The sequence below is a fragment of the Bombus bifarius genome, unplaced genomic scaffold (assembly GCF_011952205.1).
Source record: "Bombus bifarius isolate JDL3187 unplaced genomic scaffold, Bbif_JDL3187 scf7180000008237, whole genome shotgun sequence".
Taxonomy (NCBI): Eukaryota; Metazoa; Arthropoda; class Insecta; order Hymenoptera; family Apidae; genus Bombus; species Bombus bifarius.
Genome location: NW_022884532.1, coordinates 254,713 through 276,369, shown reverse-complemented (window position 1 = coordinate 276,369; position 21,657 = coordinate 254,713). Strand labels below are relative to the sequence as shown.

Genomic DNA, 21,657 nt, shown 5'->3' with positions numbered 1-21,657 from the left:
TCTTTGTCCTTCATTTTATACTTTCCTCCTTCCTCATCTTCTCATTTTTTATCCGATAAACAATTTACAAAGTTTTGTGAAGTACAAGATGTCCGGTTCGGGAGTACTCGCGCTGTTGCTTCTTGAAAATTATTTATTATAATCTGCTGAGAATGCGAAACATGGTTTGCTTGAAAGTTTGTTTATTTCGTGATGAAAAATTAATGAAATATCTCTGAAGTTTCTCTTCCAGTGTTATTCATTATGATATTAATATAATTTGACTAGATGGAACTATATATTTTTGTTACTATCATTTCGTTACATGTATCAAGATGATAAATTCAACCATGTGTATTAACAATATAAATTACTGTTCCATATGATAATAGCTGTTAAAGCTAGCTCCAATAATTCGCACAGAATGCACCATTTAACATACATATAGTTGCAAAACAATTAATTGATCAATAGCATGTACTTTCTCCGATAATATTACCTTTTTTTATACATGTTTTATATCTTGGTGATGAAAATATGACTTATGAAAAGCTCCAAATAAAATAGCAAATATTCAAACGAAATCTGACGACAGAACTTCCCAGTCAACTTAATGGTATTGAAATTCTAATGATAGGAAATCTAATTGTAAGTGAATCCGTATGAAGAGTAGCAATATGAAATTAACATTAATTATTACAAAATTGAATTTAATGATTTTTTCATTCGAAAGACATAATTTTTCATTCATAATTATTAATTTTTTGATTCTCGCAATACATATTCACTATTTTATTTGACTCGATTGGTCATAGAAAATATGATGTTCTTTAAAACTTTCTTGAGGATCAAGGATCAAGCAAAAAAAAGAACCTTTATGGTGATTTATGCAAAGATGAAACGTTTCTCTCCCTGTAATGTACAAGATTTATTTTACAGGGACGAGAACACAATAGAATATTCTATCAACTACAGTCGCTTCCGCAGAATTACCGTACTAGCATCGCTTTCTCGGAAACATCATGTTCGAAAATTACATGAAACGACCGTAATATTTTCAAGTTCGTAAAAAAGGAGGTGGCGTGAAAGCACCAGGGACTGCTTTCGCGAAGATCCCGTGCGATGCTTAAAACCGAGGAAGTCGCGTATCTAAAAATTTTACTATAAGTCGCGATATACCTAAAGGATTTCAGTAACTTTAATCCGTGCTACACACTGTGCCAATTTTTCGCATACGAATTATATGAATATACGAAACACGTTTAGCTTTATTGAAAGTTCAAAATATGCACATCTTCTTGCGATACAATCAAAACTCAACACATGTTGCAACGAAAAGATCCGATATGGGAAAATGATGTTGAATATCAACAAGTACGAAGAATATATCCTGTAACACACTAATATTATTTTCAGAAGTATTGGTATACGTTACATCCCACCATACAATCTTAGTATTAATAGCAAAATTAGCGAAAAAATATCCACCCATAAAGCGCGGGAGACGTGTTATGGTTCCGCCTTCGCCACATTCACACATATACTAACCTACATTTTACCTTCTGTTTCAGGCCGTTGCTAAAACAGATAAAAAACTCGGCCGAGTCGCACATTGTACTGGATTGCTCTACCGAGAGGATTTACGATGTGTTGAAGCAGGCTCAACAAATAGGAATGATGAGCGACTATCACAGTTACCTCATCACCTCTCTGGTGAGTCTTTTAATTAGATGAGAATGCAATTAATGCTGGACACGATTCCAGTTACGTTCAACTTTCCCACCCTCTCCATACCGAAATCAGCCACTCCTTTCCACGACAGAACCTATCTCTGAAATTGGAACTGTCATGTCAGACACGCGAGTTATGCGTATAAACTAATTTTCACGGGTTCGCCTCGTTTATCGTCTCTCAAATTTTCTCTGTGCTTTTCGATGGGCTCGGAGGTGTGCGCTCGTGATCAGAATCGATAAGCGTCTGGGCCAAAAGGGTGGGAAATTATCGATAAGTGAGCGAGAAGGAATCGATAACAGGGTGTACCAAGGCTGCACCAAGGCTGCAGAAGCGTAGATTGTCTTCCATCGATGTTTGAATCAACGAGGGAACGTTCTAGATTACACTGTCCCTGGTATAATGGAACTTTCAACGACATGCGCATTCGACGACGCCGAGTGACGCACAGTGGTTTTAAAATCGTAAAATCACGAATAAAATTTATAGCATTACTATTCAATCCTTATGAGTGGACTGCGAATGTTTGCATAATTTATGCATCGTATTATTGGGTATCGTTATTATAATACTCTATGCTTCTTCGTTTCTTATACTTTATGGATATAAATGCTTTTTATATTACACAGAATAATCAATTGAGCCAATACACCGAATCGGGCATATAGGTCGCTGAAAGTGTCGTCGCGAAGCGCTATTGCAACGCGCGATAAAGTTGTTCTTTTCATCAAGTTTGTTCTTTTCATAAACGAAGAAAATAAAAAAGCGTGGGTATTATGAAACGAAGGAACTGCCACTGCTCGCTTTTATCGAGCATGTTTTATCCGTGAATCTACTTTTTTGTCTCCTTTTTTTAGCAAAGGTCTATAACGATCTGCGTCAAGTTACAATGTACTAGAATCTTTTATGTTTAAGAAAGACGAACGGTATCTCGTTTTTTTGTTTGTAGAATGGACACTGAGAAGATGGAACTTTTTCTTTATTTTTTTACACGATCGAATCTGTAAGAAGAGCAAGAGGTCGTTTATAGGATGGATACTTAGCACGTAATATTTTCATAGAAATAATTACCATTACCGTAACGCTACTGATGTCTCGTTTCCTGTCGGTGGTAATCCTCAAAAGATCTTGCTCTCTCTCTTTAATTTTGCTGAAAACCAATTATCAGGGGGATCATTAGAGTAATCACAGACTTCAGCCTTCCACTTAACGGTACTTCCTTTCATTTCTTCACTCATTGACTGACTGTTAACTGACAAAAAGTCTCGATGCCTCTGCCTTTTCCGTTCCTCCCTATATGGATCTCACAAACAACACGAATAAAATTAATGACGTTGAATTTATAAACTCAATTTTCTCCGAAATAAAGCTTCGAATGTACTCTATTTATAGTTCTTGATTTCCTTTTTATTTTGTGGCATAGAATCATCCTGACTTTTATTGTGTCATGAATTTACCACCACAATGTATAAATTCAAGATTTTAAGGTATACCAAAGAATACTTTGCTCGTATATACGTGTGACTGTGTGTTTACATGGAACACAGGTCCCTCGTTCGATTTCCTCGATCACGTTCCTGCATTAATGCACGTAAGAGACCGATCCTCTTTGTAGTTGTTCGCGCAAAGAGAATATCCCGAAGGTTCGAGTAGTCTGCACGGATTTCTGTGATTCGGATTGTACGGGACGGAAGGAAAAAGACGAAATCGCCGTACGTGTTGTCCCAGAATAGCTGGAGGCGCGATTTGTGCAATATCACCGATCGTCTCTCAATATTCTTTCTTTCTCAACTTTTCTCTCAATGGCATGTAACAGAGGACCAGGGGTAGGGGAATAAAATTCTCCGGAGATGGATGCATAGAATCGACATATCGTGTCGCGAGATCCCTATTTTTCCCTAGTTTGCGCCAAGAAAGTACTGTGCATCGCAAGAAATTTCGTCTTTTCTTACTGATGAAAGTTTCAGATGAGAAACATCCTGTTCTTTGTTTGATTCTTTCTAATATACAATAACGCGAAACTAGGTTTATAAAAGTATTATGGAGCCTGCGTATTCATAAAAGTTTGTTACGGTAGTGTCCAAATAATTTTTCGTGGATATTTTAGTCTTTTTTCGTGGAGTGAATAGTATTGTTTTTATTTACCTTTAAATATTTCTTACATATTCCTATTTAACGTGGAGAACAGTGTCAAGGGAAGCTTAAATTTTCAAACATTTTCGTATCTTTTGGATGATTTATCTCGTACGATAGAACAGAATAGAATAGAATAATCGAGGCGCAGTCAAAGTGCAAGTGAACTCACGACGCGTAACAATATTTTTCATACGAAACAACGTGTATAACTCAATCAAGTCGAGTACATCTGCTTTCTGTTTTCTCTAATAAGATAGCGCATTAAGAGCGGCATGACAAATTGAAGATTGCACATGGACGTCCGACAGATTTCTTCGACAAAGGTGAAAAAAATACTAGTCGAGATTGCTGAATTACTTTATCTTCTGTAATTACCGATGAAAAATGTTCAGCATAGTCTTTAGACTGAGGTAGAACTGTGCAAAAGTGTGTTCAACAAGTTATCGCAACACATAACGAAAGTCATCAATTCTTCCGATACGATATCATCATACGTAATCTTACGCCACATATACCAATCCAAGACATACCTAATAGTTTCTCTTCTCTTATTCCTGTAATGCTGACATCATTCACTGCGCGTTATCATCGCGAATAAACGATTTATCCTGCTTACTTGATTGTATCCTATCATTCCTTAATCATCAAGTATCGAGTTGACTGATATTGAACCGCATTGAATCACCAGAAAATTATTCGATCGCGTAATCATTTCAAAGTAACATTTACCTAATAAAGTAACGTATTATTTAAACATTTATTTCTCAAATATTTTCTTTACATAATTCTACTGAAGAATAAATGAGAATATGCGTTGTTTGTATAATAACATTCAAATATATTTGAGAAATAAACGTTTAAATAATACATTATTTCATTTAGCTAAATGTTATTTTGAAATGATTACGCATTAAGTTTATTTGAACGAGCAAATGATCTCCCTACAAATTATCTCATTAGTTAAAAATGAAATGAAATTATTTCGTTGTTTACGTATGAAATTAAGTAATCTTTATTTGGCTTATATTTTGTAGTGGGATAAATCTTTATGAAAATAATATTTCAAACAGTTTCTGATTTCATTAAATCAATATCATTAATTGCATCAGAAATACGAATTTTCTCATTACATCTCAGAGATACATGTTCAAATACATATTATTGAAAGACAGTTGAAATTAAAATAATTTCGAGAGCAAATCTCACGATTATTCGAGATTGTCTATTATTACTATAAATTGTTCACCTAATTCGTTCTAAATCTTTTCAATAAATTTTAATTCATCATTTTCTTCTCACAGATACTTTTTTACAAAATCCTGTTGTATTTTCTTAAGATAAATGGCCATTAATCATCTACAACGATTATCACATTTTATACGATATTATAGCGTATCCAGATATTTACGAACGAGGGTGTGCTTCCTTTCGCTCCTTTTCATCCATGACATACGTACAGGAACGAAGGCAAGATAGTCTCAGTTAGTTTCAGCAACTATTTCCTTTCCCGCCGCGTCCTAGGAATATTTAGTCGAGCGCGAAATAACAGGTTGCACAGCGAAAAACATCGGCGCAGATTGTTCGCCGGGCCTTATAATTATAAATTACTCGTAATACAGGGGCAATTTGTAGCTCTCCTCGTCCACGGTTCGCCTCGCAATTATTCGGTGGATGCGTCTAGAAAATGATTCACGGCGCGATCAGAAATGAGGGATAAAAGAGTGCGGTGTTCTGTGTATGCTGCATCCAGAAATTATTCCATGGATATCTGTTCGGAGTTCGCCGCGGTCGTTCTCTCGAATTGCTCGTTGTAATTGGAAAATTCGTTAGCTTGAGGCCGTATTCTTCTTCGTAGCGTGCATTTATCAGGTCAGCTCATAAATAACGTTGTTTCTTGCGTTACGGTAAAATGAAGACGGATATCTTGTTTATGCGGCGTGCATATAAAATGCTTTTCGATGCATCTTGGAAGGCTACGATCTGTTTCGAGTGGATGCTGCTTGGGAAAAAAAGAATTGCAGAAATGAGACCGTTGTGAATAGGATTCGAGGATTAATACGGTCTGTTAGGTGATGAACAACGTGCTTCAGATTTTCCTGAGGCAGACAGGACTGCAAGGGTTGCAACATTGGTCGATACTATCATTATGATTGTTAATTGGTGTAACTTTGAGATACATATACCTCTGTTTAGAAATAATAGAACACTCGTTAAAATAAATCTTTGAGAGAAAGAAAGAAATCATTTGAGACTTATTAAACTCCTTAGGATTAGTATTTCAATTGAAATCGTGGGGTAGATAAAGCTTATATATGTATAATAAATATATATGATCAATTATGTTACAAATAACAAAAACAAGTTGGTTTCCTTCAAACACTGATGAATCTGTACACTCACGTAACATCAGTAGATTGTCTACTGTATCTATTATCCTTTGATTTTATACATTCCTTGACTGATTGCGAGAGTCACGTTTAACTTTCAGCAGACTGCCCTGAATTTACTATGTAATTCACTTAAAATTTTCTCAATGAAATTTAAATTAAAGCATCGTGGACGTCAATTGTAATCCTTAATTGATTATTTTCCCACAACAGTTGCAAATAACTTTTACAAATTTCTGTTGCGTATTCGGAATCGTTATTTTGCCTAAATACATGCTTCTACCCGAATAATCGCCTTTGTAATAAATTGAGTCAATTATTACGTTTTATATGGGACCAGCAGGTGTCCCAACACTTATGGACGATGTATATCTATAATAATGTGTTCGAATATATTATATTTATTATTATACATTAATATATATAATATAATATTACATATAAATATGTGGTCATATATTTGGCAAGAAACACTTCGCACAGATTCAGCAAATCTTATAGAAATTGAAAAGCTCAAAGCGTATCTTATCATACTTTGAAAAATTGTGCATTTAAAGTTAAAGAGTATTATCACAAATTTTTCCTTTTTAAAAAAATTTATTAATGCTTAACAGAGACAACAAATTTATTTATTTTTGAGCTTTTATAGTGTTTTTCTATTCTATTTGTATCCCAATTTTACTGTTATTTTATTTCTCGCTGCAATATCTAATAAAAAATGTACTAATATTAATAAAATCTGTATTATAAATAAAAAATAATTATACTGCTTAACTGATACACCACACGCAGCTTGAGAAATTATTTATAATTTGTCTGGACGTTTTAAACGCGTTCGAAAATATCGCGTTCGCTTACCTTTATCCAATTCCCGTGAAAAACGTTCAGCCAAGGCAGAAGAGATTTCCTGCGCTTTCGCCGTAGTTGACGATGAGAAGAGAAAGAGAGAGAAAGTAAGATAGAGAGAGAGAGAGAGAGCCGTTCCAAAGTAATTAGCAATTTATCGTTGTCCACGGTTAGTCGAGCTTCTTCGAAGCATCGCTGACCCGGTTGAGTAATCGCGATGTATGTATATAAGTCGAGTCACCTTATTATGTTCTTAGGATCTAAAAGTTATGTTTACTCAGGCTTGCCGTCGATTTTATGGTTTTAATTGCAATTAAAATCACGCGAATATCTTAGTCGTATAATTTCTCTTGTTGCGTTACTTTTAATTTTAAGAAGCAGTAATTACAGATGTTATTAACTCTAGACGCAAGCATAGCTAATTTTTTTTGTACCTGAAAAAATTCTTCTATTCTTTTTTTTTATTTTTATCCAAGTGTTCAGAGATTTTTAACTATCTAATGTAGTAATTAAAATCTATTAAAAGTTGAAACCAGACCTGTGATTGATTTAACTTTAAGATTGACACCTTAAAAGTCAATAAACATTACATATGAATTGTATAAAGAACTTGTAATAATCTAGCTTGTCAGTTATTTAAATCCATCAAAACGCGCAAGGTAGGAACTTGTTAAACATTGAATGCCTCCTCGAACTTCCTGTAGATTATTGATAAATTGTTAGAGCGCTGTCAAAACTCATTGAACATTAATGCATACTAAACTATGTAATGACTAAATTATAGTAGACCGCTGTTGACACGTTGAAATTGTTTAATGAATAAAACAAAGTTAATAGCACAAAATATGTTAAATGTAACACTGAAATATTAGAGATATTAGAACAAATATATGACTGTAATATAATCAATTTTTAATTTTAATTGGAGCTTCGCTATTTGATATATGAACCTTAAGTTAAATATGTACATCTAAACTCGTAATCTTATATTCTGCATATCAAAACGTAGACATTTCGTGATATTTCATATTCAAACGGACATAAACACTGTATTACACGTCATTGCACAGAATCAGAAAATTATGCGAACGTCAACTGAATATTGCATCTACTATTATACCTGTTAGCTATATCTATTTATTACAACTACGTGCCCTATCGTGAAGGTTCAACAATACATAAATATTTCTGTCCAACGGACGATTCTTCGCATCAAATTACCATTTTCAGTCTCGAATAAACAGTAATAACCATCGTTCCCCAATTTATACTTTAAACGATCCCGGGAATAATTAGCAATTCGCAATTTGCTCCGCGCGCGAACAGACACAGCAGAGCGAACGCTGCCCGCCAGTCAGCAATAAGTGATAAAAAGTAAATAGCCTGTGTAACCTCGGTACAATTTATCTCGGCCGTGTCTAGCAGATTTCAATTTAGATCCATTAAAATGTAAATTAGAGACGGTATTTGTTCAGACGCTCGAGGTCGACGCTGTGCATTGTTCCCGCCCACTGGTTTCCGTGTTCGATGCTACGCTTGCGGGTGGTTAGTGTTCGCCACCGAACAGGGATGAAGATTTGTCGCGGTGTTGAGCAACAACCCTTCCGGCCATTGATTTTTAATCGTTCTGCAACGTTACTCGTTAGCCAGCCGCGACGTAATCGTATATTTATCGCGAGGATTTGAGCGAAACAAGTCGATCTTGTACGACCGATAACACGCGAAGCCACGATCAAACAGCAATATGTGTAGTTTAACACGTCTAACGGGTGCGTTGTTATTTAAGAATATAATATGCAGTTTATGAAGCTTGTTGTTCTCCATAGTACTCGATTTTCAATATTAATCAAAAGTTTAAGAACGCGCGATATTTTTCAGCAAAATTTTAGTATATCAGTTGATTGGACGGAATGTTTTCTGACATTCTGCAGAGCCACGGGACGGGCGGAAAAATGGTGTTGCGTTGTTCCCTTGTCAGCTGCACGTGTTAACCATTGTACTGGTAATCGATAAACGACTCAGAAGGGAAATAATTGCTCTGTGATCGAGTGGCCAATCTCTATCGATAGGACGCGATAGTTAATACATGATTTTATGGAGCGTCGGTATTCTTGGAAATTGAATAATAATATCACAGCAATCCTAAAAAGTAAATATACATGTATGTAATTCATATACGACACTATATTCCCGTAATCTAGGAAATAATCTCGGATCACGTTCGAGAAACAAGCCAAGCGAGAAAGAGCCTGGTATTACAGAACATTTAATCAAACTTTCATCGTTGATAAACCTATCGAATAATTTTCTCCCTCGATTTTTCCTGCGGGCCGAACAGTATTAAAACTCGATCCCCTTTATAAACAATGAAATTATCAATCGTTTGTTCACGAGCGAACACTTTCTCGGCGCTGATCTCTCGTTTCGGTCCAGTGTCAAGTAAATATCGCTCGATACTCATTACGTTGGCAATATCGTGCAACGTCATCATTCACTGGGATGAAAATCGAACGATAATTAGCGGTTCGTATGAACGCGTTAAACGGTTTGATTCGAGCCAGCTAATATCAAAGAGACAAGGAGTTAATTGCCACGAGAATGAGCAAGCGATGTTTTTTTAAAAGGAATGACTGCAGATCGGTCTTTTAACGAGCTAGGTGTGCGGTAATTTAAAACTTTTGAAAAAAGTCGCCGAATGAAAGTATGAGGACGATATTGCAAGCGGACCACACAGAAGAGCGGACAGCGTGGAAATTAATTATGACGAATACCGCGTGATTGTAGGAGTATTTCAACGTTCTCTGAATAAAATGTTGTGTATACGACAACGGGAATAGTCTGGAAGTTAGGTATTTATTTTCATTTGTATCATGTAACTGGCCCTCCAACCAGATCCTGCTGACCACCTTAAGAAACTATTGGACTGATCCATTGATGCAATTCGCGCTTAAAGACAAACAAAATTAATGACATTTTAATCGTTGAGAAATTTGATTGACGAAGCACAGCCGATGAACCGTAGTGACGCTATTAAATTTCGTCGAATCGAAACAAATAGATTGGACACGAGTCGCGCGTCGTGTTGATATTGTCGATTGATGAACTTATAGGGAAAATAAAAGCCAGTATAGAAAAACGTAAAGCAAGAATAGAAAATAAACACTATCCCGTTCGTTTGCGAATAAATTAAACGGTGCATTAACTTGCGTTGATTAATAGGAAATTGTTTTTCAAACGTTAATTTAACACCAAGAAAAACCGAGTTCAACGAATGAAAAAGGAAAATAAAATCAAGTAGTTTGTTACGCTGCGCTGTTTCGATACGTTTGGTTTTCAGTTTAAAAACTCCTCATTTGTCGAAAATTTGCTTCTCCATTAGTAGCCCGTTCAGTTTCTATTTTTCTCTCTAAGCAACCTTGTTGCGAAGCATTGTGCACGTGATATAACGTTTCTCGATATAGAACAGCTTCGGAGATGAATAAAAAAGGTGAAATAAAAAACAAACTTAATTGCTCTTTATTACCGCATAGCATCTTTATTATCATAGTGCGGCAGTGCTCCTGCCGCACCAATAAAATCCACGGGGCAGATTTACGCCGTCATTAATTCAAACTGAAAATTCACGACAGAGAACAACTTCCGGCCCGTTCGCCATTTACGAAATTTATTAAAACGATTTCTTTCTTTTTTTCATATTCTAACGCGCTATCTCGATGTTTTTTAAGTGAGAGCTCAACGAGTTATTCCCCACTGACAAGGGATATTACTCAATTAACGACTGAACTGCATAGATTTTTTATATGGTTTTAAAGGCGCTATTAAAGAAATGCTATGAAATACACATTACAAATACATTGCAATAAGAGAAATATGATTAATCACAAGAGTTTTAATATGGGCATGGAAATAATCTTTTTAAAATAGCTGATAAGTTGAAATTTAATATTAAGACAATTATTAAGAAAAACAATATTTAAATACCTTAATATCGCAATGAGCAATATTTTTCAAATTTTAGAGAAAACTGAAACTCGTGTTTAACTCCAAAACCTACTGACAACACAATTTTGACATTGATTAAGAATGTATCGAGTTTTAAAATTGTTTCTTTATAAGAAATAAAAAATGTGATTTATCGCCTGTAGTCATCAAATTATTCCAGATGAAGGTCGTTGTTGGTCAAAAAATCTTCATACGCAGTATCTTCTCGAAACGTCTCGTTTCTCGTCGACGTCATGATGTCACGTAGCGAAGAATGTTTTACGCGAAACTGCACAAGAACGCGACGTTTCGCATTCAAAGTGTGTATGCGGCATTTTTATCTAACTCTCGAGGATGTTCTGCTGCAAGACAAGTGAAGATTACGTATGTGATACGCGTGGCTTGGTGTAAATCACGGGAAACGATAGTTATCGATCGTCGGTTCACTCGATAGTCGTCTGCTTGTCTGTGTTGGGTACTTTTTATACATGACTAGCGCGAAAATTCTGCTGCTTTCGTTTGTCACGCTTTTGGTGCTAGTATGCCGAGTGACATTCCACGTCGCTAGTTCGACGGTGAGCGACATGGATTGAAAAGGAATTCTGATTTTGCATATCATGTGATATGAAATGTCCATTTCCTTCGGCAAAATAAATATGATTTTGTTGTTTCAAAATGAGCTTATTAATGTTGTAATGGGATATTAGGATTTCATATTATCCTAGTAAAATTTGTTACTATCAGTAAACGAATAATGCTTTATTTCATAAGATTACTTTTAGTTATAGTTTTTGGAATTTTTTAAAATCTTCATACTGATATATATTATAATTATATAAATATAGAAGAAAATATGAGGTAGATTTTCAACGGTAAAAATATTTCGTGAACGCATACAAAGGATTTGTGATCAGCTCTTTAATAATAAATAAATATTTTATTACTTATTATATTACTATAAATTTTTATAAAACTTTTAAAGTCTCAGTTTATAAATATGAATCTTTCTATTCTTCTACTTCTATACACACCGATACATTTTCTTTTTCTTATTTTCCTATCTATTTCACGTCTAACGACTATCTAAATTTTGTATTCCCGCGAACTTTTCATTCGTACTATAATTTCAAGCATTTAATATAAATATAATTATTTTTATTTTGCGCTTCTACATCATATTAGACTTTCTTTCTTTGGTCGCGCATTTAATGCTCTAAATAAATACCTAAATGCTCTTAACTAGCATATGTAATATAAACTTTATTATTCACAGCGAATAGTTCATACGTGTAGGAGATATAGAAAAAGGGCATTAATCGGTCGAAACAAGAGAAGAGGTTCTATAAATTATCCAAACAGTTATTTCAAGTATCGTTCGCGGTGATCAAATTAAGTACTGTTTTCATTAGATCGTGACGATCTATATTTTACAATGATCTACTGAAATTGGAAGCGCGTCGACGGGTACTCCGTTGAAATTTATGTACATTCGACCTACTGATTAATGAACAATTACGCGAAATCAGCTGTTCATTATCTGTCAACCAGTATGTTAAAATGGTCATAATTCGATGAATAACGAGCACTCGTATCGACGGGGTCATTTTTCCTCGAAATTACCACTTTCCGTTCGGAATAACGGGTCTGTTAATTATGGAAGACCGGTCAAAGCACAATTTATTCCTGGTATGAAAAATATGCGTAAATACTTAGCGATGATTTAACTCTTCCTTCCTTACGAAAGTGCTCATAAATTAAATTATAACAAAATATATGTACCTAGTCCCAGAATAGCGTTATTTTTGCTTTAACAGTTTGCACTTAATACGTACCTACATAGAAATGTCTTCATGAAAATATTCGAAGATTTGCAGACACCTTTTATGAATACGAGTATATTATGTACGTTATATGTATAAAATACTTTGGAATTTTATTGGCAGTGTGATAAGAATATCATGATCATATTGATAAGATTTGAAATAAATCTAAAGACCGCATCATACAACAAAAAATGTAAAGCGCCGACACATAATACAGCATGGCTACGTCGTACCGCCGCGTATCGGTACCTTTGCCTAACATACCATTATAAAAATTCATGTTTATTGTGAATAATGCACTTAAAAACTGTATTTCTGGACTCAATAAACTCCTTTGTAAAAAAAAAAAAAAAAGAAATAAATCTAAATATACATATATGTAGAAGCTATAGGGCATTTATGGTCTAAGCTTATACGTTTCGTACAAAAGTTTACAATTACAAAAGTATTTAAGCAGTCAATCATTCATTACGTTAATAAGCTTGAATATTCAGTGGGACTATCTGTAAGATTTATGATATTCTTAAGATCGTCGTTGGAGCTGTATATTAATTTTTTACTAAATGTACGTTTTGCAGTAAATATTTTATACCGTCTGTATACATTTTCAGATTGGTATAAGTTTACTCATTATGGTAGTAATGAAATTCCAAAATGTTCCAAACACACATGATATAAAAAATCGTAAAAATCTTCTATGGTAAATATTCAAATATATTCGCAAGCCACTGTAGAACAAAAGGCTGACCGCATCTTTCTCTGGGATAACTCGCATTATTCGCAAGGAACAAGGCGAAAGCAAGAAAATACGGCAGTATTGGTTGGGTAGAGTGCTCGACGAACGGTAAAATGATGTTGCCCGAGGTGTAATGAATTAATAAACGAAATACCTGGCGTAAATAAGTTTCATGCAACGAACTGTAATTGCGCTTTGATGCCAGCTGTATTCAACGCGCGTATATTACCGATAAAATCATAGCGATTCTATTACATCGGTCTAATGATCACCGATGCAATATACCGACAACGAAAAGGAGAAATAACCTGGAAGCAGCGTTCCTCTGAAATTGAACAAACGCGACCGTTAATGGCGACCGACCGACCTACCAATCTATTAACCGTTAATCTTCCAAAAACGGGCGTTATTTATCGATAATGGCGAACGAACGACGTAGAAATATCAATCTATTGAACATATATCTTTTGAAAATCGACGCGATGAATCAAAATTGGCAACCGGTTGGCCTACAAATATCAATCTATTATCCTCATATCTTTCAAAAATCGATGCTATTAATTGATAATAACGACCGATCGACCTACCAGTATCAGGCTGTTGAGAGTAAATTTTCCAAAAATTGATGCTGTTCATCACAATTGAAGACCGATTGGTCTGGCAATATCAATCTATTAGCCCCGTATTCTCCAACAATCGATGATATTAAAATCGATAATGGCGAACGATTTGCATCACGTAATTGAAATGAGTGGAATTTGAGGGAAATGTGGAATATAAATGGGAGACGCGATTATGCGACCGCGGCTAAATAACTCGATGGTAATAAGGAGTCAGAACTGGTAGCGCGGTGCTACGTCTACTAAACGCTAGTAATAAGAAGCTTAATGGCAGCGGGTACTATAACCACGATAACAATCATCATAACCGTAACAGGCATAATAACCGTAATGACCAGCGAGATGCGATAATACGTCGGCGTCGTAGAATTCGGGGGTCATGTCGAAATTTGTGGCCTCGAAATGCGAGACCACGTCTACGCGAACGGCCATAACTTCGTGTCTTCCTGAATCAATGTTTCATGGAGCGAGCTTAATTTGGCGACAAGCATTTCATTGACTCGTTAATGCGTGTTTCTTATTGTCTTCGATCCTTAAGATCAACGTTCGAGAAGATGATAAAATTATTTGCTGCATTTGGTTGACTCGAAATGATTAGTTACATTTAGTTGGTGAAGTAATTTGTGGCACTATGGGAGATTATGTCGTTGAATATGAGATTGTTAACCCGGGTGTTATGGAGGAAGATTTATTATATACGTCTACTGGAGATCATGTGTCATTGTTAAGGATTATTGCTCGGTAGTAAACGACATTCCTCTGATTTTGCTGTAGCAAAATTTAAGATTTCAGTAATCTGATCAACTGATTGGTACTCGTTATGAACGGTAATTACATTCTAAAACAAAATTTCTATACTGGTGAATTGATAATGAGTTGCATTTATAACTACATACGAACTTAAACCCACCATTAGCGACACCATAAACGACAATCAACCAACATCATGCAAATTCCCTTTATATCAGGAGAGAATGTTTATAATTTAGATTTGCTAATTTGCCAATGTTCGAACAACCTGAATAAAAGTTAGCAACAGCTCCCAGCGATTTTCTTTCGGCACCTCGGACCCTATTCAGATACGAAACTATCGAAATTCGTGTAATTTTATCGATCCGAAGCGAGAAAGGAAGGCCTGTGTGTGTCGCTGGAAGCAATATCACGACGTAAAGAATGAACGAACGTCCCGAGGCGAGGCGATGATCGATCACCGGTTCGAATCGATCGACCATGGTGCCTGGTGTATCGCGAGGCTAGTCGATCGTTCGATTGTAGGGGACAGCGGATCGGGAACCGGCAAACTTATCTATCCCGGCCAGGACACAGGACAAAGGATAATAAATGGTCGTGGCTGGCTGCTTGAGCATTCGAAAAGGTGGACGCGGCTCGGAGTTGTGCTTTGAGGCCGGCCGACTTTAAATCACGCTGGCTGCCACTACGATGTAGATAGCTCGGTGAAGAAGCTGCTCGCTCCATTCCGCACTCGAGATATCTCTATTTCTGTTGATAGGCGTCGCGTGTCCGGCCAAGTAATATCTATCCTAGGAAGCGTAGTAGGACACGTGATTACGGATTGAGTTATGCGAGAGAGAGAATTGAATCGAACGATGACACGGCGATCATGAAAGGGTGATTCTATCGACTCTCTCTCTCTCTTTCTCTCTCTCTAAGCAAAATGTTATTGATTTATGAATACACGGGTGTTTAGCCATTTATGGATAATATGTGTATAATGATATTAAATGGGAGTTTTAAGAACTTTGAAATACTTAAATCTTGACGAAAGTTAAATCTTAACGAAAGGTATTTGCCAATTGATATTTTGCTTCCATGTGTCTATCTGTCTCACTATCTCTTGCAAAAATAGCAACCAACATTTACAAAAATTAACCTGCCATGGAGTAAAACGCTGTTTCTTCCGAAGGAAATGGGAAGAAATCCTAAATTGACGTAGTACAGCTCTTAATGAAGCTAAAGGTTCTTATGTACTCAAAGATATCTCAAATTAGATGTATCTATCCTTCACATTAATAAATCTTACGATTTTACAGTTACGTTTGTCGTTTATACTGAATATGTAATATATCTTCCAAAGGATACAACTTTTCACAACCAGGAAATAAAATTTCCTTTATTTTTATTTTTCAAGCATTAATGAAGTTTCTTCTCGCCACATTAAGATTATAGAAATTAACCACATATATGTATCTTCGATCTGGAACGACAATAATTCCAAGTATCGGAAATATGACAATTTTTCCCATCCGCAGATATAGAAGCTTCTATAAATCTCAGAATTCCTGGCAAACGTCTAGTGTGGACGGTGATATTAAACGTTTATCGCGGGGAGGCAATAAAATTCTTGGTCGAGCAGCATGCAAAAAGTCAGCAATCGGTTCAAGAAATTCATAAAGTGAACCGAATTCCTTGCAGGACCTACACAGCGTCGATCTGGAGGAATTCAAGCACGGCGGGACCAATATCACTGCCTTCCGATTAGTGGATCCGGAGAAGCAAGACATACAGAAAGTCGTGCAAGATTGGATCTACGGCGAGAAGCGTTATAATCGAGAACTCGATATGGGACAGAGTTCCAACAAGGTACGACAATATATCGCTTAATATTACGTATTAATTCGAATAATTGTCATTGGTTATACATAGAAGCGATTGATCGAGTTACTAAATTTCGAATATTCATCATATTGGATATATTTCTACTATCCGCGGAGAGATTGATTTTCACGATAATTAAATTTTTATCAAACCGTACCCATCAATTTCATCCTGTATTAGTTCGGTCGTTTAAACATAGCGGTAATAATTTAAAATCGTGTATAACCATTTGCAACGTTTATTGAAATTTAATTAGTTCATTCTATTTTATTTGAGACCCATTCTGATTTTGATATTATATTCGTTTGTATGATTGAAGAACATTCCCGCAATACGGGACGTTTAACAGAAGTGTGCCGCGTACAAATTCGCTGAGTTGAAAATGGTTGTTTGTTTTCTCATGGCGCGGCAGCGCGCATAACGTAAGCGCGTTACGCCGACGGAGCACAGACAAAATTTCAGCGTGCACGCGTGCGAACTTAATTAGCACCGCGACGCGCCGCGTCGCCTCGCCGGCGCGAAAGATTTTAACAGTTACAGGCTTGTGGTGTCGATGTAATTTTCTCGCTGAACGAGCCTGCTCGAACTCATCAGACCTGTCCCGTATGCATGCAAATGCATAGATTGTTCCGCGTCGCACCAACGGAGCACGCTAGCCGCTTGCCACCGCTTTGCCCGTTGTAATAACACTCTAATTTTACATTCTTCCCGCACAAGCCAGCTTGACAGCTACATCGATCTTCCTCCAACTTGCGGAACGTCCGCTGCAAATGCAGCGGGTGTTACCCGTTCGCTTGTTCATGTTTGACCGAGAATAAGCTGGAATGTGCTACATAATTCGATATTTCGCCTTTCGAAAACTTCGAAAAGTGCCACGGGAAATTGAATTCCTGATATATAACGTGTATAGGTGAAATGTTGGAAAAATGAAGAGAAGATGAAACCGCGATTAGTTTCCCGTTGAACTCTTTTGCTAGAATGGATATATTTTACAAAATTTTGGGTAATAAATAAGTAATTTAAGCATTGGTTTGGAATTTGACACTTTTTGATTTAGTCATCGAGAGAGTAGTGTGTAATACGAACGTGATTTATTATTTCGATGGAATCTAGTTGCTATTAGAAACATCATGATAAAATTGGAAAATTATAATAGAAAAATGTCTTATAACTTGTAATATGTAATTAATAAATTATATTATATAAGAGGGCACAGGTCTAAGGGAATTTGTGTGTGTGATACATGTTTTATACAATTCCCAATTCCTTCAAGTTCCTATAGAGAACTCTGCAGACTGTATTCTCTAATACAATTTTCTATTTGTGAGAGTTTTACGCAATTACTTACAAATATTTTAAACCAATTGGTTGGTTAAACTTATAGGCAGTATTACACTGTAATATTAAGGAAGCTTCTTTTCTACAAGAATTTGGAACTGAAACAATGTGACGTTACAGAAATGTAACAGTTCCTCGTGATTATGTGATTTCTATATAAAATAAGAATTAAATGTAAGGAATTGGAATCATGGAAAATATCTGTCTCTTTGAAACCGAGAAAAAAAACTTTAAAACGTTCGCAGTTAAACCTCTTTGATATTTTAGTTAATTTGAATTAGTTACTCCACTCACTTCCATAAAGTTACGTTGGAATATAACTTGTTTTGTAAAGCTTCATTATGAAACAGGGAAGAAAACTGTTCAAGCAACGATTATAAGATTTTACAATATGAATATTTCTTTCTACCGATTTCAATTTTTTTCATCGTCGACCTTCTTGCAAGACAATATGAAATATTTGTTTCTGACTGTTGTTATCGCCACAAGAGATTTTAAATACCCCTGAAACCTCTTTATCGTGACCCTTGTTTGACTTTCTGACTTGTAACGGTCTTGATTCCCTTAAGTTCCGAAACAAAGTCGCTTTCAACTTTCTGCTCTGTGGAACCCACATAAATAAGTCGACAGTCGACTTCCTTTCAGTGAAACGGCGGACCCGGAAGAATCCGGTGCATAAAGAACTTTGTCCTGCAAATTACAGAGCTCAAACTTCTTATACACTACCCACTGTTTTACAGGTAACAAGTCTCGGACGTAGATAGTGCAACTTTTCGAAAACCGCTGTTAAATTTGTCTGGTGTTACATTGACTTCTACTACTTATTTGTGCAGCCTCCAAATTTATTGGTTTAAAACTTTCAATTTGACAATTATTATTGCAATTTCTTCCACAGTCATTTAAATTTATGACGACATTTCCTAATTCTATAAAATTTTTGTCCATTTTTTTTTTTTTTTTTTAATGAAATTGCAACGTTATTTTAATAATTCATTTTCCAAAGATATTTCTCGAGATACACGCATATTTGTTAATTCATATATTTGCAAATACGAATAAAGAAAAAGAATTTAAATTGATACTTTTTAAAATATTTTTACATATTATATGCATTTTATACAGATTTTCACGTGTAAATTTCCCATATACATATGTATGTATAAGCACAAATCGTGTCGACATCTATATTACATTACGTTGAAATATGAGTTCAAAAGATACATTGAATTTTATTATGAATAAATATTTTCCGATTTAAATGTTTTATTTTGCGAAAGTAAGATATTATTATTGCTTTCTGGCTAATAAATTTATCGCTTAAGGCATTAATTTCATTTTAGAAACTTTCTCAATTTCAAATATTTTAGAAATTTTACTCTATGTAAAGATACATGTAAAACTTTATAATTCGCGAAAAAGAAATGTAGGGAACGAACGCTGTTTCTAGTTACAATACTTCTATAGGTCAACCTAATTCGTAGCCAATTTCACTGCGGTATTCGATTGATCGCGCGAATTTCGTCGCGGAAATTGCCTATGCAATTTACCTACTTCCTCCGTGTGTTCCTCATTCTGCCGCATATAAACCCGCTAACGAAATGACATCGTATTACGTGTACGAGTATATATGTGTGATCCCCTGAATCCATATGTACGTACACAGCGAACGCACATGCACACTCGCTAGTATTCCCATTAGGTATCCCTATTTTCTCTGTTTGCTTCGATTGGTGAAATGCGACTAGGGAAATTACTAAAACGATTGATGATACAATTGAACGTAGAAGTAAGGGTGCTAAAATTTTTAGCCTGCCGTATTCGCCGGTTCATTCGACATTTTATTCAAACAATTTTACAATTGTAAGTAACAGAATGTTCCAAAATTTGCTCCAAGTATTTTATGCTGTTTAATATAAAGGTAGAAATTTATTTCGCTCCAATTTTTGCTCATAGCGGTAATGATAAAACGTGATTAGTAAATGAAAAGGAATTAAAATTGTTTAAAAAGGGTATTATGTTTGTCACATATTACTCAAATTTAATTTGATTTTCAATTCTTTCATGAATAAATACTTTTAGATTATATGGAAATAAATTTCATTTTACGAGTTTCATTTACTTTTGTTTTTTCTTTCATCTTTTGTTTTCTCTTTCTTTTGTACAGAGGAGGTATAGTGCATTAAAAATCAACCACTAACTTTAACATTAATATTATTATGTTATTGGACTATTATGAATTTCGTGTTATCTCTTAATAATTGAAATCATACTATCATTTTTTTTATTGTTTTCCGAATATAATATATTCTTCAAAGTTCATGTATGTTTAATCATCTTTCGAATATAAAAAATTCCTGGAGTCTTCTAATCATTCTATTTCATTCTCCATATATTTCATTATCGTTCCACTTCATTATCATAATTTTTCTCACACGCGATAATCGCCAACGTTCAGCTACAATCCAAACAAGTTCAGGACGAAAGTTACGTTCCTAATTGTTAGTCGTTCGACCGATTCGTGAGCCTGCATCACGGAGACAGATTATATCATTGCGCGCATCTGGCACGGCACCAACCGCGGAAAAGTTGAGCAGCAAATCTGAACGTTCGGTCATCTCGTGGGAAGCAACATCTGCCACAACCGAAACCAGCTTTCACTCCCTTAAAAAGGTTAAATTGCATCGACGCCCTCACGCGTTCGCACGAACTTCGCCGTAACTTTTTTGTCGACGCACATTATATGACGAGTCTGGATATGGATGAATTTGATGGAAGACCCGCAACTCTGCATTTCCGGATCATGAGGAGCTAGGGAGAAGATTGAAAATACGCGCAATCATAGATCATAGATTATAATTTAAATCGGAATGTGGTAGTCTTAATTTAGAAGATATTTACTGATAGCTATAATACGTTAAATGTTATCTTACATATATTATGTCTTTCATGACAGATTTTAAATGAAGGAAATTTTCTAATCGTACCCTTTCTGACGTATCTTTCTGACGATCCAATAAACTGACTAAACTATCGACGAAATATTGCAAATAGTCGAGTTCCACCTAATAATTGATGCAAGAGAGGAAGAAAATATGTATTTTACTGTTATTTCATTATTTCGTTATGAATGCAATTGTATGCGTTCCTGTAGAATATTTTCTTCCAAACTTGCAAGCTTTCACAAGTGCGTCATGGTAATGCATTTTAACATTCAAAAGTATACAAATCTTATTTACTAAAATCCAATTTCATTTAGTCTTCTCCAGCTTAATATTTTGTTATTCGTACCACTTTCCCGTGGAAGTGACTTTCAATTACAAGATTGAATAAAATATTCCGAAGGTATCTCAACTTAGAATGAAGGTTGCCCTTTGGATAAGAGTAGGTATTACGTGGGACCGATAGAAACGCAGAAAATAAGATCACAGGCTCACCTATGAAAACGCAAACAATTGAACGAGATC

The 21,657-nt window shown here is 35.4% G+C and overlaps 1 protein-coding gene across 4 annotated transcripts in view; it reads left to right on the top strand.

Annotated features, from left to right (window-relative positions):
* LOC117211485 (glutamate receptor ionotropic, kainate 2) overlaps positions 1-21,657 on the top strand; it is a 211,583-nt gene that overhangs the window by 152,765 nt on the left and 37,161 nt on the right. For all 4 annotated transcript variants that reach the window (XR_004488262.1, XM_033455420.1, XM_033455418.1 and 1 more), the window contains exons 6-7: positions 1,551-1,692; positions 16,673-16,840. Coding sequence is in view for 3 of the 4 variants with exons in the window: in XM_033455420.1 (XP_033311311.1) it covers positions 1,551-1,692; positions 16,673-16,840 (310 nt within the window). In the remaining variant the exon portion in view is untranslated. The remainder of the gene's footprint in view (positions 1-1,550; positions 1,693-16,672; positions 16,841-21,657) is intronic.